Source organism: Manduca sexta, chromosome 4 (assembly GCF_014839805.1).
Source record: "Manduca sexta isolate Smith_Timp_Sample1 chromosome 4, JHU_Msex_v1.0, whole genome shotgun sequence".
Taxonomy (NCBI): Eukaryota; Metazoa; Arthropoda; class Insecta; order Lepidoptera; family Sphingidae; genus Manduca; species Manduca sexta.
Window position 1 is genome coordinate 1,640,988 of NC_051118.1, and position 19,648 is coordinate 1,660,635.

General features: G+C 49.9%; 1 protein-coding gene across 3 annotated transcripts in view; it reads right to left on the reverse strand.

The window, feature by feature from the left end:
• The window catches only part of LOC115450232 (low-density lipoprotein receptor-related protein 1), a 61,025-nt gene that overhangs the window by 29,047 nt on the left and 12,330 nt on the right, over positions 1 to 19,648 (reverse strand). For all 3 annotated transcript variants that reach the window (XM_037441872.1, XM_037441875.1, XM_037441871.1), the window contains exons 3-34: positions 17,701 to 17,832; positions 17,153 to 17,299; positions 16,780 to 16,893; positions 16,563 to 16,691; positions 16,298 to 16,442; positions 16,097 to 16,212; positions 15,637 to 16,025; positions 15,390 to 15,564; positions 14,999 to 15,166; positions 14,707 to 14,899; positions 14,044 to 14,555; positions 13,597 to 13,933; positions 13,344 to 13,432; positions 13,153 to 13,239; positions 12,486 to 12,892; positions 12,130 to 12,388; positions 11,547 to 11,701; positions 11,385 to 11,472; positions 11,094 to 11,300; positions 10,828 to 10,943; positions 10,438 to 10,525; positions 9,528 to 10,076; positions 3,442 to 3,608; positions 3,111 to 3,334; positions 2,902 to 3,026; positions 2,685 to 2,779; positions 2,194 to 2,335; positions 1,554 to 2,117; positions 1,239 to 1,375; positions 979 to 1,133; positions 647 to 746; positions 270 to 441 (exon numbers count right to left, since the gene is read on the reverse strand). In XM_037441872.1, coding sequence (XP_037297769.1) covers positions 270 to 441; positions 647 to 746; positions 979 to 1,133; positions 1,239 to 1,375; positions 1,554 to 2,117; positions 2,194 to 2,335; positions 2,685 to 2,779; positions 2,902 to 3,026; positions 3,111 to 3,334; positions 3,442 to 3,608; positions 9,528 to 10,076; positions 10,438 to 10,525; positions 10,828 to 10,943; positions 11,094 to 11,300; positions 11,385 to 11,472; positions 11,547 to 11,701; positions 12,130 to 12,388; positions 12,486 to 12,892; positions 13,153 to 13,239; positions 13,344 to 13,432; positions 13,597 to 13,933; positions 14,044 to 14,555; positions 14,707 to 14,899; positions 14,999 to 15,166; positions 15,390 to 15,564; positions 15,637 to 16,025; positions 16,097 to 16,212; positions 16,298 to 16,442; positions 16,563 to 16,691; positions 16,780 to 16,893; positions 17,153 to 17,299; positions 17,701 to 17,832 — 6,483 coding nt within the window. The remainder of the gene's footprint in view (positions 1 to 269; positions 442 to 646; positions 747 to 978; positions 1,134 to 1,238; positions 1,376 to 1,553; positions 2,118 to 2,193; positions 2,336 to 2,684; positions 2,780 to 2,901; positions 3,027 to 3,110; positions 3,335 to 3,441; positions 3,609 to 9,527; positions 10,077 to 10,437; positions 10,526 to 10,827; positions 10,944 to 11,093; positions 11,301 to 11,384; positions 11,473 to 11,546; positions 11,702 to 12,129; positions 12,389 to 12,485; positions 12,893 to 13,152; positions 13,240 to 13,343; positions 13,433 to 13,596; positions 13,934 to 14,043; positions 14,556 to 14,706; positions 14,900 to 14,998; positions 15,167 to 15,389; positions 15,565 to 15,636; positions 16,026 to 16,096; positions 16,213 to 16,297; positions 16,443 to 16,562; positions 16,692 to 16,779; positions 16,894 to 17,152; positions 17,300 to 17,700; positions 17,833 to 19,648) is intronic.

Sequence of the window (19,648 nt, forward strand, 5' to 3'; positions counted from 1 at the left end):
TAATAGTTCAATAGAATTCACTGGTGGTGTGTTTTTGATATGTGATTCACATTGTCTAATTCTGCCACCAAGTGCAGTGTGCAGTCATCATGGTTCACCACCATGTCTCACAGTGGAATACAAAACATTAATTTGTAATTCAAAGTATCGGATGATGTTTGTATTGTGTATGGGCGGTCGTATCGCTTGCCATCTGGCGAACGGCAGGGATAATGAAAATATGTGCAGTACAGATGATGAATATAATGAGATAGTGTGTTGGAACTGACGCGTGCAGGAGCGGCCGTCGGGCGCGAGCTGTCCGTGCGGACACACGCAGCGCGGGTGCGTGCCGTTGTACAGGCACAGCGCCTCGCACGCGCCGCCCGCGCCCGCCGCGCCCGCGCCCGCGCCGCACGGGTTCGCGCCCGCGCGCCGCGTCTGCGCCGCCGCCGACCACACCTGACACACGGCACGCAAAATAACACTCACATTGTTAGTCGGCAAGCAATCGATGTAGACTATGAAACTCACCACACATAATAAACTGGGATTTCAAATTTAAACATATCACAACCAGAATGTGTTGTGTTCTTGTGTTAACCTTTGAAATATAGTTTTATTTTTGTGATGTAACTTTTTTGGAGATGTGCAATCTATCACTTACGAATATATCCTTGAGGCTGTCGCCGAGGTTGTCGCGCAGCACGCGGTAGTCGCTCATATTGCGCAGCGGCGCGGCCAGCACGCTGCCGCGGTTCACCATGCTGCATCATGATGACAACTATTACTGACTACTCGTGCAGAGCTAAGGCAGCGACGAGCGCCGCACGTTACTACTACACACATCTAGTGGACTTGTTTACATAGAGAGTAACAATGAGTAAATTTTTTTATGCAATAATAATGTTTTGACTGTTTCGTTTACGCCTGGAGTACAGGAGGTTGTGTGAAGGAGTGTAACGGAGTATCGATATTGTGATCAGAGTCGGTACAGACGTGTCGAGCCAGTAGGCGGTGTCGCGGTGCAGCGCGAGTGCGACGGGGTGGTGCCGCTGCGGCGCGAGCGTGGCCGCCAGCTCGCGCGCGCCGCCGTCGTAGCGCATGCGCCACACGCGCGCCGACCACGCCTCCACCCAGTACACGCGCTCCTCCTGTACACACAGCGCATCATTCCGACCGCGGCTAACTGCTCAACATACATTATAGCTATACTTCTTCGGAACACTTATTTAGTGAAAAAGAACCTGTGTACCGACCTCTATATGCAGCGCGAGGTCTGCGATGGCGGTGCCGTTGTAGAGCAACCGGCGCGCCGAGCCGTCGGGCCGCGCGCGCTGCACCCAGCCGCCGCCGCCCAGGAACACCCACCCGCGCGACCCGTCCACCGCCACCACTGCACCACACACACACACTCACATACACTACACCGCCGACTAGACAAGCGCATTGGATAACCGCAATACCTACGTCAATTTCAATGAAATGCATTTATTGTATACTAAATTACTATATACTAAACTCTTACTGTTGTGTTTACTAAATGACGAGTTTCTTAACGTTATGAGACTGACCGGTGACTCTGTGCGGGTCAGTGTCGAGCAGGACGTATCGATGCTGTCCATCGAGGCGCGCCACCTCGACGAGCATGCGGCGTGGATCGGACCAGTAGATGTTGCCGCCGGCCCAGTCCACGGCCAGCCCGGCGAGCCAGTCGGCGGGCTGCGCGTCCAGCGAGTCGCGCGGCCGCACCAGCGCCGCCCGCCGCGACCCGTCCCGCCGCGCGCGCCACACGCTCGCCGCCTCGCCCTCCGCCCAGTACAGCCACTCGCCCTCCGCCGCGTAGTCCAGCGCCGCCGCCAGCGACACCTGCGCCACCGGCGGCAACAGCGAGCCGCGATCGGCCTCGTCCGCCGCCCCCGCTTCGCCCACCGCCGCCACCGCGCGCACCTCCCACCCCACCGAGTACACCACCAGCTCGTCGCGCGGCCGGCACGCGGGGCCGCTGTGTCCCAGCGCGCAGACGCACTGGGCCCGCGCGCCCGCCGGCACGCACAGGTGCGCGCACGTGTGGTTCAGACAGGGCCCGCCCGGCGGCTGCGCGCTGGCCTCGTACACGCGCAGCGACAGCACGCCCTCTGCACAGAGCGCCACGTGAGCAAAGCGAACTCGACGTACATGAAGACACGCCGGAGCGCAGGACGGGTGGCGCACCGGTGTTGTTGGCGTAGATGCGGTCGCGGTCGCAGCGGCGCGCGGCGCATGCGTGCAGCGCGCGGTGCTCGCGCTCGGCCCACAGCAGCTCGGCGCCGCGCAGCGCCAGCGCCGTCGGCACCAGCCCGCGCTCCACCGGCAGCTGCACGTAGACAAGGTCACGCGAATCTCACTCTCTCTTGTTAAATATATATGTTAGATGAATTCTAACACAAACAGAATCATCAAAACTGTTCAAAAATCAATAAGTTATAATCCTTTGAATTTTGGTAAAAGGAACAAGTGCCAAGAAACGGCGCAAGACTTAACGACATCGGGATTTACGATGCGTGAGAAAGATGAGATAGAGTGTTGTCTCCACAGCTATTTAAAAAAAATAATCGCACAATATACTGGGACGTACACAAACAATTATAAGATGGTACAAAACAGCAAGCTTGCAATGTGAGTGTGAATAAACATAAGTGTGTCCCGTGGGGCGAGCTACTCACCGTGGCGTGGCGGCCGGTGCGTACGTCCAGGTACTGCATGGTGCCGGACCCGCTGTTCACCCAGTACAGACGCTCCTCCTCGTCCACGCACATGCCTGACAAACCACAAATCCTTCGACTATCAGTCGATACATAGCACAACTGCGGACTGAAGGTCCCAAAGTCATCACTAATCCTGAGCATGAGACGCAATGTGAGTAATACAATGTGCACTGACTGACGACGGTGTCGAGCAGCGGGTCGGCGTGCTGGTCGAGCAACACGCGGCGGTCGGAGCCGTCGCCCAGCGCCGCCTCGATCCGCGCCGCGCCGCCCGGAGCCACCGAGAAGTACAGCTTGCCTCTGCACACACAACCCTCACGCTAAGTATTATACTTTGTCGAGACACCGGCTCGCAGTGAACGATGTGACGCGTCGGCACGGTACCTGAGCGGATCCACGGCGAGCGCGGTGAGGTTGTGCAGTCCGTGCGTGTAGATGTGCGCGGTGTACTCGCCGGCCAGGCTGCACACGGCCAGCGCCTCGCCGGTGGAGTAGTACAGCAGACGCGCGGCCCAGTCCAGCGCCAGGCCGCGCGGCGCCTCCACCCCGCTATCCGCCACCACCACCACCGCGCCGCCCGTCAGGCCGGTGCGCTTGATCTCGTTCGTCTGACACACACACACGCAATACATTTGGTACGGAGCACAAGCGGGCGCGGGTGCGGGCGCGGGTGCGGGCGCGGGCGCGGGCGCGGGCGCGGGCGCGGGCGCGGTACCTCGGTGTCGGCCCAGTAGATGGTTCGCTCGGCGGCGTGGTAGTGCAGCGCGGCGGGCGCGGTGACGTGCGGGCCCGACACGGTGGGCATCATGAGCGCGGCGGGCGCGTCCAGGTCCACGCCGCGGATCTCGCCCGCGCGCCCGATCAGCAGCACCTTCTCGTGCCCTGCGCACGCAACCAACGTTTCAGTCGACCCTGCCTCACTGTTGACACACGACTCGCACGACTCCGCACTGGGTGCGATATCACCTCGAGTCGGTTGTCAAGAAATGATAGCCGTTTAATAAAGGCTTTTCAAACTCGGATTTCAAATATTCTTAGGCTTACCAATAACAAACTACTGAAAGAATACGAAAAGATATAAAGTCATGTACCGAACGAGCCTCTGCCGCGCGCCACGAGCACGCGACCTGCGCGTTTATCACATTGACGACAAAATATTTTAATACAAATAAAAAAATTATAGGCGTTACAACACACCCGCTTTAATGTTGCGTTTCATACAAACCTCTACAAAATATCAACAGATGACCTGACGATACTTGAATCAAACATACCAGAAAAGTTGTGAATGACTTAATTTTCATTAGTACTTCAAAATTGTTTTCGTTAACTTATTTTTCATTTTATTGAAGCATTGTCGGTACACTGTTTTACGATTTCCCACCCTGTTTTTGTAGGTTGTTTGATCATTACGTATATATTGTACATCTCGAGTTTCAAAAGCGTTCATCAAGCGGTAGTAGAGCCGCGATGATTCTGTTGGAGATTGTAACCTTCGTCGTGACTTATTATTTTTATATGTTCTATTTTTAGAACTAATTGTATTTTGTTTGCCATAGTTACTTCCTTTTAGTCCGAAATAAACACTCATGTCAATAACATCTTTTTACTAACTTTATTTAATTACTAAGAACATATACCATATTTACAACACGTTATCAGCACGAACGCTTAGTTCTTAGTTTTTTCACGTTATTTAGTAAAATAAAGTTGTATATATTTTTTGTGTGACTAGGAAATAGTAATAGTCTGAAAATGTCACATGAATCTGGAGATGTTTCGAGTGTGAAAAATTCCCCTGCGTCGATCACATCTTTTCCATTTCCTTGTTTGAGGATAAAAGATGGATATCCGACTTGGAAGTTCAAGATGCGAAATTACCTTATCCATGAGGATTTATGGGAAACAATTAGTGGATACCGAGATGGAGACACAACCCATGCCTCTACAAAGGTACGCAAAGACGCAAAGGCATTAGCAAAGATATGCTTATCAGTAGAAGGTGCAGCGATAACCCATATAAGATGTGCGAAAACTGCATCTGAGGCATGGACTTGTTTGCAAAAAGCCTTTGAAGATAAGGGAATAGGACGAAGATTATTTTTGGAGCGTAGACTGTACAGGTTGAGTCTATCAGAGTTCAAAAATATTGAACTATATATTAACGCAGTTATGTCAACCGCACAGGATCTTGCGGATATTGATGTAGTCATAGAGGACAAGTCTATTGCTGCAATACTTTTGGGAGGTCTAACTCCAAGGTATGAACCTCTCATTATGGCTTTAGAAAATTGCAATGTAGACGTGACTACAGAGTTGGTGAAAACAAAACTGCTTAATGAAATGTCCAAAGATGTGGCTACATCATTAGACTCTGTCTTTCATGCGAAGAAGAAGCCTAAGCCAATGAAGAAGAATATAGTTTGTTATGAGTGCAAGACACCTGGACATAAGAGACCAGACTGTCCACAGAGAAACAAGAAGGAGAAAGGCAATGCGGTAAATACCAATGATACGATATTTACAAGTCTTAATACTTCTGGAAACCCAAGAAAGGACATAATTTATGTAGATTCAGGTTGTACTAGACACATGACTTCTAGACGGGACTGGTTTCAGAATATCTCGATACAGAATCAAGGTACTGTTACTGTCGCAAATGGAGAACAGATTAAGTGCTGCGGAATTGGAAATATTTCAATAAACACGCCCGAGAACGTAGTCAACAATATTAGTGATGTTGCTTATATACCAGATTTGAAAGCTAGTTTGTTATCTGTATATAAAACTGTTGAAAAGGGTTTTATTTGTGTTTTTGATAAAAATGGATGTAACTTTTATAAATCTGATACTTTTAATTTTACAGGTGAATCTGTTGCTCATGCCTCGCCCTGTGGTGGACTGTACGTTTTAGATGGAACTGTAAATGTTTCCGAGAATGTGGCGGATAATTTTTGACACAAGATGTGCACTCTGGTTGTCAGGATAGTTATCAAATTTGGCATAAGAGGTTAGGACATTTGTGTCGTATAGGCATGAACCAACTGAAAAATCACAAGGTAGGTATAAAGTATACAGGAGTAGATAAAACTAGTTGTATCGCTTGCGTGGAAGGTAAACAAGCAAGAAAACCTTTCAAAAAGTTAGCGTTTAATAAGGCTACTTCCCCCTTGGAACTGATCCATATGGATTTGATGGGACCGGTGTCTACAACTTCTTTTCAAGGAAATAGATATATGTTGACAATAGTAGACGATTATACGCGAAAAGTGTTTGCTTATTTTATTTCTTCTAAAACAGAAGTCAAAGATATATTTTGTGTGTTTCAATGTTTTGTTGAAAATCAGTTAGATAAAACAATTAAAGCAATTAGGACTGATGGAGGTAAGGAGTTCGTGAATAAAGAGTTTGTTGATTATCTTGCTTCAAAAGGTATAGAACATCAAACAACGACGCCTTATAGTCCTCAGCAAGTTGGAGTAGCGGAACGCACCCATCGTTCGGTTACAGAAAAGGCAAGAACGTTGCTAGCTGAAAGTTCACTACCGAAAGCATTCTGGGAAGATGCATTCCAAGTTGCCATTTACCTTAAGAATAGGTCTCCTCATCGAGCCTTAGGTGGACAAATTCCTTATGACAAATGGTATGGACGAAAAGGTGATCTTAGCCATCTAAAAGTATTTGGTTGTAGAGCTCTAGTCCATATACCTTCGTGTCACAGGAAGAAATTAGATGTCAAGGCACAGGAAGCAATTTTCGTCGGTTATTCTGAAAATCCAGGCACTTATATTTTTAGGGATCCTGCTAACCCACGAAAAGTTATTATATCCAGAGATGCAACCTTTTTTGAAAATTGCTTTACAGCGCTAAAGCAGAAGCAATCTGTCGCACAGTCAGAATCTATATTGTTATTTGATGAGCAAAAGAGATTGATTCTGAGTTTGATCATGACTGTCAATTCTATGACTGTGATGAGAATATCAGCCCGGCGGCTGAAGCAACTTTACCAGTAAATCTAGAAAGTGCAAAAGAGTCAGTGACTCTGGAAGAGCGAGAGTCTCTCAGTGACTTAAGGCTGCCTAGTGTGGAAGAAGTGACAGCGAATTTGGAACAGGAATCGCACCCTGAGCGCAGATACCCTTCCAGAGATAGAAAAGCAACAAATTTTTATAAAGCTTACAATACGTCAATGGTAGATTCTAATGAACCTACGACATATTACGAAGCTACTCATGCCGATGATGCTCATAAGTGGCAACATGCTATGGTTGATGAGTATAGTTCCTTAAGGAAACTCCATACATGGAATTTAGTAGATAGACCTAACAACAAGGTTATACCATGTAAATGGATTTACAAAATTAAACTACCAAACTCTATGGTAAAGAACTTATGATATTGGGAATTTTGTTGATGACATAATAGTCTTCTTTAAATCTAATTTGACATTTGACACTGTCAAGAATTTGAATTTTGAGAAGATTTGTCGAGATATTTTTCATTAAAAGATCTCTGAATTATATTCTTTCTATATTAGAAAAGTTTAATATGAAGGAGTGTAAGACCGTGGATACTCCATTAGTTTAAAATAATATGGCAAGAAGAACGGATGGTCAAGTCATAAGAATGAAGAACCATTTAAAGGGTTTTTGTGACGCAGACTGGGCAAACTGTCCAATCGACAGAAGGTCATACACCGGTTATGTTTACAAGTTAAGTGGAGGTCCAGTATCATGGGAGTCCAAGAAGCAACCTACTGTTGCGTTAAGTTTGGCCGAGTCAGAATATATGGCATTAGCGTCTGCCACGAAGGAAGCGTGTTACTTACGTCGGTTTATATACGAGATAACAGGTATACTTTGTTCAATTAACTTAGCTTCTGACAGCCAAAGTGCCATTAATCTTGTTCGAAATCCTGTACACCAGAGCAGGACGAAGCATATAGATACTATGTTTCACTTTATTAGGGACTAGCTTTTGCCCGCGGCTCCGCCCGCGTTATAAAGTTTTTCAGACTAAAGTTTTCCGTTATAAAAGTAGTAGTTTCCCGGGAGCCTATGTTCTTCCCGGGGTCTCAAACTGTCTCCATACTAAATTTCATGTTAATACGTTGGGTAGTTTTTGAGTTTAACACGTTCAGGCAGACAGATGCAGCGGGGAACTTTGTTTTATAATATATTTTTTAGAACTTTTTAAGTGAAACAATCCCGTCATACATCATTGTTGCATAACTTTAACCGTTTACGCAGCGCAGGCAACGGAAGCGCTCAAAACTCATAATTTTCCCCGTTTAAGCAACATGTTTCATTACTGCTCCGCTCCTATTGGTCATAGCGTGATGATATATAACTTTGAGCACTCCACAACAAAGGACTATTCAACACAAAAATAATTTTTCAGTTCGAATCGGTAGTTCCTGAGATTAGCCATTACTGCTCCTCTCCTACTGAATATAGCGTGATGATATATAGCCTATAGCACTCCACGAACAAAGAGCTATCCAACGCAAAAAGAATTTTTCAGTTTGGACCGGTAGTTCCTGAGATTAGCCATTACTGCCCCGCTCCTATTGGGTATAGCGTGATGATATATAACCTATAGCACTCCACGAACAAAGGGCTATCCAACGCAAAAATAATTTTTCAGTTTGGACCGGTAGTTCCTGAGATTAGCCATTACTGCCCCGCTCCTATTGGGTATAGCGTGATGATATATAGCCTATAGCACTCCACGAACAAAGGGCTATCCAACGTAAAAAGAATTTTTCGGTTTGGACCGGTAGTTCCTGAGATTAGCGCGTTCAAACAAACAAACAAACAAACAAACAAACAAACAAACAAACAAACTCTTCAGCTTTATATAATAGTATAGATAAGGTATCTAATAATATTGTTAAGTTAGAATATATAAAAAGTAACGATATGCCTGCTGATGTACTAACGAAGGCCCTCGGACCTCTAGCACACAAACGATGTGTAGTTAACTTAGGTTTAGAAACTTAATTATTTTATTTGTTTTGTTTCTGTCACAACTGCGATTAAGGGCGGCTGTTGGAGATTGTAACCTTCGTCGTGACTTATTATTTTTATATGTTCTATTTTTAGAACTAATTGTATTTTGTTTGCCATAGTTACTTCCTTTTAGTCCGAAATAAACACTCATGTCAATAACATCTTTTTACTAACTTTATTTAATTACTAAGAACATATACCATATTTACAACAGATTCACTGGCAGCTTCGGTGCATTCAGTACCGCATCACCGACGAGCATTATAATGGAAAACTTTATCCTGGAAAACCCTTCACAAGTGGGCGGACCCGCGGGTAAAAGCTAGTAAGCATATAAAACTCTATGCAGAGTCTAAAATGTCTGAAAATTTTACCATCGACATACACATAATCTATAATGATATGTCATTGCCACTTTTTTTATTGCTTAGAATGAAGAGACGAACTTGCCGTTCCCCTGATGGTAAGCGATAGGAGCGCCCATAAACAGTAGAAACACCGTCGAACAATTTGAATTACAAAGTATTGTTCGGTATTCCACTGCGCTCGCCATCCTGAGATATGAGGTGTTAAGTCTTATTATGTCCAGTAGTTACATTGGCTACATTGTCCTTAAAACCGGAACACAACAGTGACTACACACTGCTGCTTGGCGGCAGAAACAGATATTGAGGTGGTACCCATCCAGACGAACCTTCACATATGTATGAGAGACCTACCACCAGGCAAACGGTTCAGAAATAGTTGTAGTATGTATAGTGTATAGATATAAAGCCGGGAGTATAGTTACGCGTGCAGGTGGTGTTGTCGCGCGCGAGGCGCATGGCGTGCGGGCAGGCGCAGGCGCGCTGGCCCGGCGCGTCCGCGAGGCACAGGTGCGAGCAGTTGCCGTTGCGGCGCGCGCACGGACTCGCCACCGCCGGCGCCGGCTGGCGGCTCGCGTGGATCACCTTGAGGTCGAACGGCTGCGTGAGCGTGCGCTGCACCACGGTCACGTCGCTGCCGTTCCACTTGTTGGCGCGCACCACGCTGGAGCTGCGCCAGTCCGTCCAGTACACGTGCGACTCGAACACCGTCAGCGCGAACGGGTGCGACAGCGCCGAGTGGCCGCGCAGCACCTCGCGGTAGTCCTCGCCCTCGTACGTCGTCGTGTGGATCGAGTCGGACCTGGCGTCGATCCAGTAGAGTCGCTTGGCGCGGTAATCGAGCGAGATGCCGTTGGGCCAGGCGCCGTCGGTGAGCGCGTCCACGCGCACGAGCTCGCGCCGGCGCCGCCCCGCCAGCGAGCAGCGCTCGATGCGCGGCGCCGCCTGCTCCCAGTCGCTCCAGAACAGGTACCCTGCACGCACACGGCACGCTTACACTCGCACCGCTCGTTTCACTGTTTATGCCTTTGTCGCCCGTGACATCACAAAACGACCCAGCGAAAGATCAATACTGTTTTTTTTTATCAGCAATGCTGTACTGGGGCCGCTTTTGTGACGAGCAAATAAATTTAGAAAAAAAGAAAGAAAAAAACATTTATTGGCCACAAATTTGGCGGTAAACATAAATAAGTAAATAAAACTTAATATTTTTTTTTTTTTATTTAAGATTAAAGTATTTGTGCTTTTGTTAATTATTATGTAATTTTGCTTGTTACAAATAAATATTTTCTTTGTTTCTTTCACGGCACACGCCCGCACCCGCCCGACACTCACCCTCGCCGGGGTCCAGCGCGATGGCGCGCGGGCTGTCCATGTCGCCGGCCACCAGCGTGCGCCGGTACTTGCCGTCCAGCCGCGCCACCTGCACACGACACCATCACACACTACCGTTTGTCGAGCATGAACAGAACGTGATGTTAGTTCTCATTAACTTAATATTCAACGCTCCTTTTTCACAGTAATGCAAGTAACATTATATTTTAAATAGCAACGATAATGTTAATTATTTTAAAACGAGTTCAAGGACAGTGGCCATATTATGTCAACGTGCTTCACCGGGCAGCTCTACGAAACGACTCTTTTCACATTTTTAAAATTTAAATACACAACATAAATTTGTAATAACTCTAAAATACACATTAATAAAAAAGTATTCCAACGTGCCTCGATCTGATGCAGACTGCTCTCGACCCAGTAGAGGTTGCCGGCGACCCAGTCCACTGCCAGCCCCTCCGCTGTCGACAGCCCCTGCTGCACTACCACCTCGATGCCGGTCAGCGCTGCATACACGCACACTTCGTTCGTTTACGCTATCATATCATTAACACAAATATAATAAACTGGGGCCACTCTACACCTTCACTGTTCCTTAGGTATGCCTTACGATAGTTTGGTGCCGCAAGAGTTGAATGAGCCCTCGCCGGACTCACCGTTTCCGAGCAGCACGCCTCTGTAGATGTTGTCGTCGATGACGTCGGTCCAGTAGAGCGACACGGCGCCGGTGGCGGGGTCGCGGCGCCAGTCCAGCGCGATGGTGTTCTTCAGCGAGGAGATGAGCGCGCGGACCGTCAGGCTCGGCAGCTCGATGCCGCGGATCTCGTGCCGGTTGCTGAACACCAGCAGCGGCGTCTCGCTCGCTGCAACACGCGCTCTCACTCACGCACTGCCGTCCTCCGCCGACATAAACACAAACATAAATATAATATCTCGTTGCGACTCACATGTGCTCTTGCAGGTGAAGCCGTCATCCGCGAGCTGGTAACCCTCGTCGCACGTGCACTTGTACCGGTTCTTCTGCGGGCGGCAACTCTGCACATAAGGCGGGGAGTGAATGGTGCAGTGCGTGTGATATGTAGCGGTGGTGGTGATGGTGGTGTACTCACGTGGCTACAGACGCCCCAGTCGGCGCAGAGGTGAGCGGCGGCGCAGGTGAGCTGGTCGCGCTGCAGGTGCAGCGGCGCGGGACATGCGCACACCGGCCCGCGCGGCGACGGACGGCACTCGTGGCTGCACGCCGACACCTCGCACATTGGCTCCCCTGCGCGATACACACATTTCTCATTACACAGCCCTGATATGATCAATCTCATTAGCAGTAATAGGGTATCGGACTCATTTTTGTTTTTAACAATTACCAAATATTTACATAATATAAATTATAACACAGAAGAATTTATTAAAATCCGGTGAAAAATCAACAAGTTATAAGTCTCTGAATTTCAGTGGAAGGGGTAATTAACAAGAAAGAGAAAAGAGACGAAATACCCACATGTGACGTCATCGATAATTACGTACGCGTGCGAAAGAAAGAGATGAAGCGATATCCCCACATCGCAGCCACTTCTGCACATTACAATATCTTAAATATGAATTACTCGCTCATTTTTTAACCAATTTTTATGCTGCATACGCCTGTCTCCTATTATATTAGATGTATATTTGTAAGTAACAGTGTTCGGCACTGACCGCAGCGGTCGGCCTCGTCGGCGCCGTCTGCGCAGTCGACATTGTCGTCGCACAGCTGAAGCAGCGGCACACAGCGCGTGCCGTTGTCGCAGCGCAGCGCGGGCGGCGCGCACTCCACCCCGGCCGACTCGTCACCGGGCCCGGGGGTGGGGGCGGCGGTGGACGAGGCGGGCGCCGGGCTGCTCGTGCTGCTCGTGCTCGGGCACCCCGCCTCGTCCGACCCGTCCAAGCAGTCCACGTGGAAGTCGCAGCGGAACTCCTGCGATCAACATGTTATCATATACGTCGTCACAAATGGAACTAGATGATATATTTGCTTTCATATGAATCCCCGTGTAACTCACGACAGGCCTGACCTTGCGTATGCACTCGGTGTTGTCGCACTGGAACTCGTGGTCCTCGCACAGCGTGTTCTTGTCGTCGTGGTGGCGCGGCGGGGTGCGCGCGGGCGGGCGCGGCGCGGGGCGCGGCGCGGGGCGGCAGGCGCGCTCGTCGCTCGCGTCGGCGCAGTCGGCGCGGCCGTCGCAGTAGTACTCCCAGGGCACGCAGGCGCCGCCGCTGGCGCACTGGTACATGTGTCCGCTGCAGTCGCGACGCTCGCAGCCCGCCTCGTCGCTGTCGTCGCCGCGGCCGCAGTCGCGCGCGCCGTCGCAGCGCCAGGCGGCGGGCACGCAGCGGCGACTGCGCGCGCACAGGAACTGCTCCGGCCCGCACGACGTGCGCGCGCACGCCGACCCCGTCTCGTCGCTGCCGTCGAAGCAGTCTGTGCACAGTACGCACCGACACTTCATATCACTGGCCTGGCTGCGATCATGGGCAAGATAGTAATATGTTCTCCGCCGTACGTAACAGTGTTTATGTACGCCACCTGAGAGAACCGCAATTATTGGTGCCCATGATTCGTAACACGATATTTCCTAACTTTGAGCACGAGCTTGAAATCTAAGCGATCGTGTGACAGAACTGAGCGATTTTAAGAACACGAGTCAACCTTCGCTCATATTACTCTGTGACGTGACTCACCTTTCAGTCCGTCGCAAACCCAGCTCTTAGGTAGGCAGCGGTTGGTGTCGCATTGCATGAACTGGCTCTCATCGCACGTCACGTTCGCTGCAACATACATGCGCTAACGTTCATTTGATTGAACAATAGTATCAACGAAGTTGTCTGAGACGATTCGCGCAACTAATCAATAATACAGGCACAACACACACCGCAGGGTCCGAGCGGTGAGGAGTCCTCGTCGGAGCCGTCGGGGCAGTCCGCGTCGCCATCGCACACGTACAGCGCTTCGATGCAGCGCCTGCGTGACGCACAACATTTAATACATTGTAAATTAGATTTTAATTAAATCGTAGTGTTTGGTCCTTCGAGCCGAATTTCACAGATCGATAAAATTTTAACTTCCAAAATGAATATTTTAAAGTGATCGCGTTTAATGTAAGTCAGTTGTGTGATTAGTCTCACCCGCGTCCGCAGTGGAAGTGTCCGTCGGGGCAGCGGTTGGCGGCGGCGGATCCGTGCGGCGCGGCGGCGGGCTGTGCGGGCGCACAGCCGCGGCCGGCAGGCGGCGCCGGCTCCGACCCCGCTGCGCATGCGCACGCGCGCCCCGCCGGCCGCGCCAGGCACAGCTGTGCGCACCCGCCGTTTTTGTGCGAGCACTCGTTGCGCCCGGTGCGCGCCGTCTGCGACACCAGCTTCAGGTCGTACAGCGGCGGCGGCAGGTCGTACAACAGCGACACGCTGCCGTTCGCTTCCAACCGCCGTATCGCGCCCGACCCGTGCTCGCTCCAGATCACGCCGCCTGCACACGCAAATGCTTTATATCGCACGCGTAGGTCCTTCAGTAAACATGTTTTACTTGTAACTGACATTTTGTCATAAAAATGTGGGTCAAAACAATACTAAACTCACCCTCATATAATGCCAATCCATAAGGCTTGAGTAACGGAGCTTGCGGCGCATGCGCGGCGAGTTGTTCTCTCGCGCCGGTGGCCAGCCGCAGCCGCTCCAGCTTGTTGAGGTAGGTGTCGCACCAGTAGAGCTCGTCGCCGGCCGCGCTCAGCGCCAACCCGCTCGGCCAGTGCAGGTCCTCGTCGAGCAGCAGGCGACGCCGCGCGCCGTCCATCTGCGCGCTCTCGATGCGGCCGCGCGCCGACACGGCGCTGGCCCACACGCTCCAGTACATCATGCCGGCGGCGGGGTGCAGCACGATGGCGCGCGGGTTGTAGTCGCGCTCGCTGACGAGCACGCGCGAGGCCCGCGGCGGGTCGAGGCGCGCCACCGACACCGCGCCCAGCGCGTCGTCCGTCCAGTACAGGTTGCGGCCCATCCAGTCGACGGCGATGCCTTCGCAGTTGTCCACGTCTTGATCCACGAACACCTCGCGCGCGCTGCCGTCCAGCTTCTGGCGCACTATCTCATATCTAAACAGAAGATACGACACTGCGTTTTTAGTATAAGGTTCATGAATCCCTTAGAATGACGACCTATAGATTAGTTTAATTTTAATGGTGCGAATAACAATGAGGGCTTCTATTTGTCATCTGCTCTATGGGGATGAGAGCACTTCCGTACCTGTGCACGTCGCAGTAGTAGAGGTACCCGCCGGCGAGGTCGACGTCTGCAGCGGTGGGGCGCGCGGCGTCCGTGGCGGGCACCAACGCCTCCCAATGCGCGTGCGCGCCGCCCGCTACTCCGCCCGCCGGCAGCCCCTGAACTAGCGGCGGGGAGCCGCGCGCTACCACCAGGTAACTTTCTAGTTCCACACCTGAGCATTTTTTTTATAGAAAATTTTACATAGTGGTCCTAAATTGACAAACAACATAATTTTTTTTAAGTGTATATGAGTCAAGAAGTCGGCACTCACGCACGCAGTCCCCGTGTCCGGCGCGGCGGTACCCGTGAGCGCAGAGACAGTGCGCGCGCAGGGTCCCGCGCGAGGCGCCGCGCCGCTCGCCCCTGTCGCCCCTGTCGCGAGCCTCGTGCACGCAGATGTGCGCGCACCCGCCGTTGTCCACGGCGCAAGGACTCTCCACTGCAATAAAAATACAGTTTGTACATCGGCACAATTTACAACTAATATCAGAAATATATTTTGTTTGTGACATACTTTGAAAAACACAACGGCGTGGGTCAAGAGTTTTATTTTGTTAAATGAGCAGGCATACCGTTTGTCGCAAAAAGAGATCGAGTACGTATACACGGACTCCTAATTGAATCGATTTGAATGCACATAATGAGTATAATATGGTGAAGACCTTTAGGCTGTTTTTGTCGGTGGTAGACGAGCGCGGCGGTGGGGCGCGCGTCCACGCGCACGTCGGTGTGCGCGCGCACGCGGCTGTAGCGCGACACCGCCGCCACCGACTGGTTGCCCCACACCGGCAGGAACAGCGTCGTCTCGAACAGGCCGATGTTCTGCAGCCGCTGCGTCTGGAAGATACGACGAGCCGTTAGCGCCCTGCCGTACAGACGCATCAGACGGACATGTGCCGCGTCGCTCACCGTGTACCCTTGGCGCACGGTGCGTCGGTTGTTGCCGTCGTAGTCGGCGCGCTCGACGCACTCCAGGTACACGTCGGCCCAGTACAGCGCACGCGCGGGCGGGTCGGCCGTGAGCGCCGCCGGGTACACGAGCTTCAGCGCCGCCACCGCGCCGCGCGCCTCGCCCGACAGGCGCGCGCGCTCCACCAGCGCCGGCGACGCGCCCCACACCGACCAGAACACCAGCCCCGCCAGCGGGTCCAGCGCCAACCCGCGCAGCTTCGACAGCCGCGCGTCCACCAGCACGCGGCACGGGCGCAGCGCGCCGCTGCACACGTACAGCGCCTCGCGACCCACGTCCGCCAGGTACCACGCGCCGCTTAGCCAATCTATCGCCATGTGATCCACAGCTGTCAACAACGACCGTCATGTGAATAGCTTGTCCGGCGTTACACTAGCGATGCGCACCGGCGGTACTCACTGTCGACGTCGGGGAAAAGCGCGGGCGCGGGCAACACAGTTTGCCGCGAGAAGTCGTCCGCGTCCACACACACGATGCTCGCCTTGCTCAAGTTGTGGTGCACGTAGCAGATGCTCCTGTGAACCGTGTGTCCGATAGACTGAGTACTGTCCGCGACAGAATCACAAATGATGATACAATATGAAACAGTAGAGCGCGCACCTGTTGTCGTAGAGGTAGTCGATGGCGCGCACGTCGAGCGCGGCGCGGCGCTGACTGCGCTGAGCCGCGCCTGCGCCCGCGGGCCACACGCGCCGCACGTCCGTCTGCGTCACCACCACCAGCGACATCGCCGCGCCGTCCGTGTCTACAACACACACCGACAATACCCACAGGGTGTTTATTATTTTTAACATGTATCGAAGTCACAAAATAATGTGGTCAAAAAACATATTATTCAAGTTTTGAAATAATATATGAGCGTAACCGTTCAATGCGGCGCAAGAGCGTCCGTCGTCCCGAAGCGCGTACCCGTCGACGCACGCGCACGCGTACGAGCCGACGGTGTTGTGGCACAGCTGCGCGCACGTCTCCTCCCACACGCACTCGTCACTGTCTGCAGACACAGGACGTATCAACAATAGCCTATTAGATTTTTCGAAAATTGATGACAATACAAATCCGAAGTTATCATGGTTGCTTACCGACACACTTGCCGTCCTTGGGCTCGTAGCCTGCGCGGCAGTAGCACGCGAGGCCCGCGTGTGTGGGGCGGCACCCGGTCTCGCAGCCGAGCGCCGCGCACGATGCCGCCGTGACTACACACACATAACACAATATAGGGAAGCCTCACGGCGCTATCGCAGCCCGACACACTAAACGGCTCAATGGAATCTCACAAATCACTCCACAAACACCGACTCAAGCGTATGCGGGTTACACTCGTGTTATAACTTCCGATGGCAGAGAATTAAAGCGGATTCAGCGTATTCTGAAAAGTACAATACGGCGGCGGCTAAAATCATGCTAAGAGCAAGACGCCACCTCGAGGTGTGCGAGATGTATGAAGCGACTCACAGTTGTCGCAGATGTCCCACTCGTCGCTCGCGTCGACGCAGTGCCGCTCGCCGTCGCAGAACTGTTCCACGGGCACGCACGAGAACTGTCCCTCCGCCGGCGTCGCGCACCGCGCCATGTTACCCGGACACTTGAAGTCTTTCTCGCCTGCCAACACAAACAAATACTTCACTTTACTACAGAGACATCGTGCAAAGTCTAGCCGATCGCGAATATGTATTTGAAATTAAGAATGATTTGCCTTGCCCCAGGTGTCATTCATATAAAACCTACACATACAGAGGTCTGCCCACATGACCAGACCATGCCATTACCGTCGGCCGTGTTATGAACGTATCAAGCGCAGAACACAAGACGGACTACTATGCTAACATACCTACATTTTAGCGAGAGTGGCGCAGGGGCATCGGTAATGACACGCGACGATATTGATCGAAACGATCTAATGCGCCTAGTCTTACACCCTTCATTGGGTACAAAGAATATTTTTAGCTGGACTTGTTGGCACGGTCATAGTATAAGCGGTGTAGTGGGCAGGTGTAACGTACACATGTACGGGTCCTCGTCGGAGCGGTCGTGCGGGCCGCAGTCGGCGTCGCCGTCGCAGCGCCAGCTCGCCGCCACGCACAGGCCCGAGTGCGTGCAGCGGAACTGACCCGGCGAGCACGTCACGTTCCACACTGCAACACAACGGAATACACGGTACTAACTGGCCCGTTATTGCATATGGCTACGTGTTGATTCGAGAGGGAATGAGTTAGTACTTGGTCTCCTTTACCCACTGATGTAACATTGTAGCTAACACGGAGTCGGGTCTCACATCGGAGTGCATCCTTTCACCGAAAGGGGCTCGTTCGGAATCATAAACGGTTTTATTTTTTAAATTTGGAATTTAGCTCTTAGATAAGCTTGCTCCGCTCCTATTGAGTGCATCCATAGCGTGATGTTATACAGCCTAAATAGCCTTCCTCGTTAAATGGTCTATCCAATACTAAAAGAATCTGTCAATTCGACCAGTAGTTCCTGAGATTAGCGCGTTCAAATAAACAAACACTTCAGCTGTATATAGTATATAGAAGTGATGTAACGAATGTCATTTTTTGAACATTCGCGAATGCGAATGCGAATATCTGCTACCGACATTCGCGAATGCGAATGCGAATGTTTAGTTTTTGTTCAAATTTGGCGCCAATTTTTTATGATGATTATCTAAATTTTATTATTATCTAAGATGATAATTATCTAAACATTAGAAAGTTATGTAAAGACTGATAAAAAAAATATAGAAGAATTTGTTTTTGTTTCTTTCAATTGCTTTTAATTTCTTAGTTGCTAATGTGTTACAAGTTCTAATGAGAATTACATTTTTAAGCTTTATTAAAGTAAACGAAATAATTTTGTTTATTTTTAAAGTTTAATATTCCTCTACTCAAGTTTAATTACAAACTTAAAAACATGGTAAAAATAGTTAATTAATTGGTATGTTTTAAGAAAGAGAGGTATTTTTCTTTGAGAGTCTATAATTTTTTTGTTTGTTTGTTTAGACTATATTTATAGTTTATTGTAGAAGAATATTGTTTTAGTTTAGATTTTGATTTTATTAACCTACTATTACACACACACAGTATTACGAATATTATCTCGGAAGGGGTATGCAGAGGCTCAACCAGCACCCACTTTTCGCCAAGTGTGTTCCGTCTAATAGTGTGACAGGGGCGAGCCTATCGCCATGTCGGGCACAAATTTCACACTCCGGGCTGATACTGAGCAGAAAAACCCAAATATCACTTTGCCCGATCCGGGATTCGAACCCAGGACCTTAGAGCGCTGCCGTACCGCACATGCAGTAGAACTATGCCACCGAGGCAGTCTACTATTATCTTCAAATTTTTTTTTTCTGATATTGACATTCGCAAATTATTCGCAGAAATTTTGCGAATGCGAATATCCAAAAATATGCGAATATTCGCGAATGCGAATATTCGTTACATCACTAGTATATAGTATAGATAATAGAAAATAAACATGAAGAAATATTTATTGCATATAGTTTTACTGTGACGATGTATTGTCGTTACATCGCCCGCAATGCCACTATTTAAATAGTCGTTATTATTGGTACACAAATACATATTTTTATAAACATTTATCTATTGTGACTTGTGGTTAGCTTAAGAGTTAATGTCGAAATAATAAACAAAGCTAACATTTAAATATATTATCATATCCTTGTATTTTCTATTCTCTTGCTCTAAAGGCCATTATTGGATAATTTTAGAGTCAATATACAAAGCACTTTATACTAATATACAAAGCTGAAGAGTTTGTTTGTTTGAACGCGCTAATCTCAGGAACTACTAGTTCGAATTGGAAAATTCTTTTAGTGTTGGATAGATATTAACGTATGAATAGCCTATTTACCGAGATGGCTACAGGCTATATAACACCACGCTTTGACAAATAGGAGTGGAGCATCAATGAAGAAAGCTTTATTTA